This window comes from Montipora capricornis, chromosome 9, assembly GCF_036669925.1.
Source record: "Montipora capricornis isolate CH-2021 chromosome 9, ASM3666992v2, whole genome shotgun sequence".
NCBI lineage: Eukaryota > Metazoa > Cnidaria > Anthozoa > Scleractinia > Acroporidae > Montipora > Montipora capricornis.
The window spans coordinates 16,145,549-16,153,048 of record NC_090891.1 but is presented as its reverse complement, the minus strand read 5'-3'; the positions used below and the strand labels follow the sequence as shown (position 1 = coordinate 16,153,048).

Genomic DNA, 7,500 nt, shown 5'->3' with positions numbered 1-7,500 from the left:
CCTTGGAAAAAATGGATGGACTTATCTCAGACGACCAGCTTATCATGGAAAGCTTCAAAAGCCAGCCTCGCCCCATTTCTATGGACGAAAAAGTTTTATCTTTGGTAGAGGAGTTACGAGCTCAAGTAGAGCAGCTGTCGAACGATGCTAAGTCAATTGACGTTCCAGAGTCGTCTATTATATTCCTAATTGATTGGTTGATGTCCGCGCAGGTAAACAAATTAAAGTATTTGAATTGTTCTTGAGATAGCTAGCTATTTTTTGCCTGTTGTGATTTGTTTAATCCGGCAATAATCTATTTTCAAGAAAACGCCGGACGGAGGAAGAACAAAAAGTGAGCTTCCAACTGCTGGTGATTCTCATGTTTCGGTGATTGGGCGATTAGAAGCTGAGAAGGAGTCCATGCTGTTACAAGTCAGTGTTCTCACGGATCAGGTGGAAGCCCAGGGCGAAAAAATTCGTGATTTAGAATTTACCAAAGAAGAATTGCAAATAAAACTGGAAGACGCAGAGCAGTTGCTGGAGAACGTGAGTGCATGTTGAAACGACTTGCACACTGTAAGCTTAATTCCGAGAAATTTTTATTGCTTTCCGTGATGCATGTTTGTTGCGGATGTTTTGATTTGAATGTCACATCCATTGAATGAAGGAAATGCAATATAATGGAATACAATTAGAATATTAGGCCAAGAATTCTCCCCAACGTCTGTCGCAAAAATAATATTTACAGTCATAAGCTTGCTTATGTGGGGGTTAGGAAGCTGAGGACGTTGAGAAGCACTAGCGCGATACGAAACAACGGGCTAATGAATAATGTGGATCCAATCGCCCAGCACGCACGTGTTACATTTTGGCACATTTCGTTTCTGTTCTCGTCCTGCCAACGACGTGAAATGAGTGAATTTGAGGTTATGTGAAAGGACTTCAGCATTGGACGATAAAATTTGAATTTCCTTTTCAAAAATTCACACTGTTCGTTAATGTTCGAATATTTTTTTATAAATTTCATTCCTGAAGAATTTGTACGCACTTTTCAAGCTGAACGATTTGGAATAATCGGAATTGATCAGAGTAATGCAAAGCCATCGTGGCTGTCATCCTCACTTTACACCCACCCTATTTCCAATCAACTCTGGTGAGGGTAACTTATCAACTATGTACTTCAAAATGACCTTTCTATTTGAAGCACTGCAGGTGCACTGCTTATCATCAAAATTTGGTACAGAACAATTCTTTTGCCGTTGAACCCACTGGGTGGTGAGACGAGAATAATAGGATATTAACATGCTCTTAACGCCTGAAATTTTTTAGTTTTGATGAATCCTGCATTTCATGCAAGCTTTTGGACTGAGGAAAATCTTGCCCTGAAAAGGATAAGGCAACAGTCGGGGAAATTGGAATTACCGGTAGTGTTCCTAATAATGATTAGAAATTTCATGATGTTTTTTCCCAACTGCAGGGGGATAATAATAATTATTTCCCTTCAGTTGGGAAAAAAAAAACAATTAAAGAAGGCGTGCCTTCAACTGTCAAGTCTTCTATTGTAGCAATCAAAGGACAAGTGAACTGTTCTGAAAATTTATGTTTCAGTGCATGAAAGTGATCAGGATAATATTATTTTACTTTCCAGAATGAGGAAACAAAATTTGTTTTCTAGTTAAATCCTATAAATTAAAAATTAATTGTCTATTCTCTTTTAATTCAATGAAGCACCATGGTCAATGAATAATTTAGAGATATGGTACATTTAGCCACAGCTTGGCTATTTCCCTGATTTTTTTTATTAAGGCATGACAAGGGCTTTGGCTCCTGTGTGACTTGCTATAATACATGTATAATCCCAACAGATTTGAAGAATTTCCTGAAGTCAATTGAACAAACATAAAAAAAATTTGGAAGAATGGAAACTGTAGTGAAACAAAAGAAAAAAATCAGAGAAATATTTGTGATATAAAAAGAATTCACTAGAGCATCATTTTGCCCTTAGGAGACAGTGAAGACGGCTAATCTGTTAAACGAGAAGCTGGAGTTGGTGACTGAAATTTCTTCCCTTAAACTAGCCCTAAGCAAAAAAACAGGATTTGATTTAGAGGGGAATAAGGTAGGCTCAATCCTCAAGATATTACACTGCAAGCAGTGTCTCTTTTGATCTTCCCAGATAAGTTGGAAAGAGGAAGGAAGACTGCCAGCTGTCTTAACAATTTGTATTGAGTATGCATTAAAAATTGAAATCTATTTGGTGTCAGTCACCAGATACATTTGGCTGCGCCTCGTGAGTCCACAACATTTTGACCACTGTGATGACGAATGTCATTGTCGATAAGAGTACAGACAACGCTGAACCACTTTCGATTTGTTAATTTTACTGAAAAATTTATAGGTTTCTGGTAGACTAGTTTCTTTAACCAACATATGAAGGAAATACTCATGGGAATTTAGACAGTTAAAAATCTCTACGCTCTTGTAAGTTTTAAAATATCAATGATATGTGACGATTGATCATGGGCAAAAATTAAAAAATAAGGTTTGACAAGTCGAAACTGGACTGACTCATCCATTTCTTTGGATGAGCAGCAAATCAAAGAATTTCAAGGCAGCTGGCAAAGTCTTCCTTCCTCTTCCTGTCGTATTTAGGAAGATTGAAGGAGAGTCTGCTCGCAGGGTACAAGATATTGGAGGGAACATATTGCTAGGGAGGGTAAGAAATCATTTGTTGACAAAATATTATTATAGTTTTAGTATTCCTTTCATTTTCGTGCTCTGTTGAAAGGGTCTTTATCTGTGTGATTTGATCTAAGAGAGGGTACGCAGGGTTCTTGCTAAGTTTTTGCACAGGAGGTAAAAAACCAAAAATAGCAGGTAACTTTGTTACCTGCCCCTGCACTGGCTAGCGAGCTCAAGTCTTAACTTGACGATCGTATCGATCGCTGTCGCGTGCCAGCAGCGCCTGCTCAATTTATTTAATACTCAGCAAAAGGAAAGAAGGTTGTGCTATTTCATTGATTTTCACTCGCTACCGCTTTTCTGACGCTTTGGTTGAAAACTAAACTCCGAAAGACCTTTCTGTCGTTTTCCACGCGTGGATGCCATGTTGTAAACGTTTAATTAACAATTATTCCATGAGCGGGCATTGGATATGAGATGGTAAATAGCCAACGAGGCGCGTAGCGCCGAGTTGGCTATAACCACTCTCATATCCAACAAGCGCGAATGGAATAATTGTTTTATTAAATTCCTTAAACTCCAAAAGTTTAGAAGTACGAAATACGAGCGAAAAAAGCGAGAAAATCCTAGCGAAATCGAAAAAAGTTGATGAAGATGCGATGTTGTGTAATACCTCGTGGTCAGACAGACGCAGGTTCATCACAAAAACATTTCTTACCTTTTCGCGTATCTCTAAGCTTCGAAAGTGATCCAAACTTTCCACAAAAACGTTTTTCTTTTGCTTTATACCGAAAGAAATTTGCTTTCTGGCGTAAACGTTTTTAGTGTAGCAACACTAAGCGCAATCATGTACCATATAAGGTCAAACTAAAGTATATGAGCTGATAACCGAGATTGAGTGAACCAATCAGAGCACGAGAATTGCATTATCCGAGGTTCAGGATTTAATAATAATGGTTATGGGGGTTTCCCTTGGCCGCGGGAGGAATGGGAAGGAAACATGGCGGACATCGTTTCGAGGGATGAGTTGGCAAAATCAAGCTGGATTGCTTTAACAAATAGTATATTTTCAAAGCGATAACATGTGCCAGATACCTTCACAGGATTGGTTGGAGGGGGAAAGCAATATTTTCACATAAATGCAATGTAATTTCACCTTTGAACAGACGAACATTCGCTGGATAATTTCGGTAAATATTTCAGCGAAACAGCTGGTAACATTTACTTGAACAGCCGGTAAAAATAACCGGTTACCGGCTCTTAACAAGAACCCTGGGTACGTATTTAGGATAATGATATTATTTTTGGAAAATACCTGGAAGTGATTATTAGTGTTTTTAATTAATGTGACCAAAAACCCCTGAAGGGACCAATCATTGAGAGAAAAGGATACAGTAGATTGCCCCTGGAAAGTCCTGCTTGCTGGTCATTAAATTGGCAGAGCCTTATTTTTTTTTTATTACAGCATCAACATACCTACCACGTTCTTGAATGAGCTGTTCCTCTTTTTTGCTACTTAGGAATACTATGAAAACCTTTTAGCAGAAAAAGATTCTGAAATTGAAATGTTGAAAGACCACATCGAGGTTCTCTTAGATGAACAAGAAACATTCAACAAGTCACATCACACAGAAGGTACATGTACGGTATTGTGAACTTGTGTTTACAAGCTGTGTTTCTGTTGAACAATTCTCACGAGTGGTGGCGGTAGGCGCACCCTCAGAGACCAGAGTACTGTACACATTTTCTTCCATTCCCCTCGGCACTGTGACCTTCTGACAGCTTTGATGATTGTAAGCCCTGTCCATAGGCCTTAATCACATTGTGGCCATGTTGAGTCCCAAAGGATTGAGAACTTTGTTTATGGCCACCGAAAATGGTTCCCATACATTTTAACTCAAGGCTCGGGGCACAAAATCTAATGTCTATTGCCAATATGGTTGCTGTGCGAATAAGACCCATTCTGTTTTATTGGGCAACCATGCCTTCCTAGGTCTTCCCTTTCCTCTTTTGTTGGCAGTTTGGTGGAACTTATAAAGGTAAAGGTATAAAGGGGAAAATGTCGCTAATTTTGTTTCAGTAGTTTTGTTTTGTTTACTTTTTTGGTTCTATCAATCCTTCGACTTTTAACTAGAAAGCAGTGTACCAGAAAAACAGGAAAACTACTACATGTACATCTGACTTCATGTATGATGAAGAAAAATAAAATAAACTTGACCCAACCATTATTAGCCTGTCAAAAACATCACATGTATGTAAAATTGCAGACTTCATCAAGTCTTGTACTTCATGTACACTTTGTGTTTGTATTCATGTTTAGGTCAACCTCCAACAGCTTTAAAGGCACAGCTTAGGGAAAAAGGTACATGTTCTGATAATTTAAGTTATTATCTATAGTAAAGCTTATTTCTCCTTAAACACAATGAATGATTGTCAATAATGTATTTATAAACCTTTTTCCTGTTGCGTGAAAAGTCAATGATTGGCAGTGAAAAGAAGGTTATATGTAATTCATTGTCCATCGAAAAAAAGAAATAATGTTATAAGTTGAAAAAAAAAGAAAACACTCTGAACTCCATTGTATATATTTTTAATTGCTAAAACAAGCAGTCATGATTTCAGATTATTGTAGTCTGCTGTGATGAAATTAAGTCAAATGTTAGTTTTTGAGGAGAGGGGAAAACCGGATTACCCGGAGAAAAACCTCTCAGTGCAGAGTAGAGAACCAACAAACTCAACCCACATATGATGCTGAGTCTGGGAATTGAACCCAGGCCACATTGATAGGAGGCGAATGCTCTCACCGCTGTGTCATCCCTGAAAATTATGAGCTTGAATGGTACTTGAATCCATGGCCTTTGTGATACCTGTGTTGCAGTGCTTTGCCAGTTGAGTTATTAAGCCAAATGGGTGCTGGTGAATAATTGTGAGTTTTTAATAAACCATTCCAAGGAGGATGATGATGAATGTCAGTTATGTCTGGAAATGCCAGTATGTGTAAATTAGATGCAGCACGCCACTCCCAATTTGGCATCTAACGTCAAGTGTAACTCTTTGAAGCATTTGCTACATGTACCTATTTCCAACAATAAGGAAGTGTCAGGGCTAGCATTTATTTATTTATTTTTTTGTTAGGGCAGCTTTTTATCTCTGTTGGAGGAGCAGAGTTTTAGGGGGTACTTTGTGATGTTAATTAATGGTCTGTATTCCCAGACAAGAATGATGGTGATGTTGGGAGAAGAACGAGAGGACACTTACCTCAATCTAACTTGCTTTCATTTCTTAACTTATCTGCTAAAATTTATGTGAAACAGGACAAACTATAATTGTAGCTGAGGGCATGAGGGATAAGAAACATTTATGTTTTTGTCAGTCTTTTAACATCCAAGAGATCAGTTAGATACATTATTGTACAATCTGTTGTGATGGATGCATTTATATTCCTGACTGCAGAGTTTGCTACTGTATGAGGGGACAATTAATTAAGTAACAGAAGTGCTGGTGCTTGAGAAAGTCACTTGTCACCGATGTTTCGTCATGAAAGCCTTTTTATACCATTTTAAACAAGGCACAAAGAGTTACCGGGTATATTCCTGTGGATGCCACTGATTTGAAATTGAAGGCTTAAAAAATGCTTTGTTTATAGAGGAAGTGCACTTAGCTATGAAGCTAGTTTACAGGCACCCCACTTCTTAATAATCTAAAAGAAACTGTATTCAAACTTACATTACTGTGCAAAAAGAAGAATGCAAACGAATTTCGTGCTTTTCGGCGAAATATAACGAAATTTCGGGCGAAACGAATTTTCGTGCAAACTTCATTGAATTTTTGAAATGCCTATTTCAGTCAAAGCGAAAATTTGCGTAACTTTTGCAACGACCGCGCGAATTTTCGAGCGAAACTTCGTTGTGACATAGCAAAATTTTGAGTGCTTATTGAAAGTTCGCAGTGACCATTTGCCTTTTACATTTAAGTTAACGTTGGAAAAAGGTCCATCAAAGCCCTCACAAGAGACCAACCGGGGAATTTGCAAGAGCAGATTATCGTAAGCGACCAAAATTATAAACTATAGAGGGTGGTCGCTTATGAGAGCTTTCAACAAAAGTCTCTGGGATTTTTAAATTATTATTGATGGTAGAAAAGATAATGTTCAGGAATGCACCTATTAAAAACTGGAAACTTCTTTCTTCATTTACGGGAATGGTCGCTTATGAGAGCTTTCAATTAGAGTTGAAGTGACATTTTTAATGGGGTTTTACTTTGGTGCTACATTCAAATTTTTTTTCTGCAATTTTTTCAGCTGTTGCATCGCCAGTTCAAGGGTTTCTACAGATGCGATTTTCATTGCTCGCTGGCGACACGACAAAATTTGAAAAAGATCATATCACCGAAGGGAGCAAAAAATCGCTCATGTAGCCGCGGCGGCTTAAAACTTTCATACTCTCATTATTTATGACCCTCCTACAATATCTCAATTTCTTGACTTAATTTGTTGAATAGTAAGCGATTTTATTTTCTCTTTGCGTGATTCTTGCATGACTTGAAAACCAAGAATTGGGCCTTAGGGCATGTAGTCAAATCCGAAATGGCTCCGGTCAACAACGACAATTCAAATGTATTTCTTGACTTTACTGGTGCCTTAGACATCATATTATGGCAGTTTCAGAACCAGATTTCAACCTAGAGGTTAACATCACTGATCAGGACTTGGCAGGAGTGATAAGAGAGCTTAATCATTTATCTAAGTGGACATATAAAGGACTTGATGCGAGAAGAAAAGTGAACTTGTAAACATCGAAGTTAACTTTGAAGTGTGACTTCTTCTAATCGATCAAA

At 37.9% G+C, this 7,500-nt stretch overlaps 1 protein-coding gene across 1 annotated transcript in view; it reads left to right on the top strand.

Moving 5' to 3' along the window:
• The window catches only part of LOC138015021 (liprin-beta-1-like), a 38,707-nt gene that overhangs the window by 1,069 nt on the left and 30,138 nt on the right, over positions 1 to 7,500 (top strand). Inside the window, 5 exon segments of the mRNA XM_068861915.1 lie at positions 1 to 212; positions 307 to 528; positions 1,988 to 2,101; positions 4,185 to 4,299; positions 4,985 to 5,026. The exon segment at positions 1 to 212 is cut by the window's left edge and continues 86 nt beyond it. Of these exon segments, the coding sequence (XP_068718016.1) occupies positions 1 to 212; positions 307 to 528; positions 1,988 to 2,101; positions 4,185 to 4,299; positions 4,985 to 5,026 (705 nt within the window).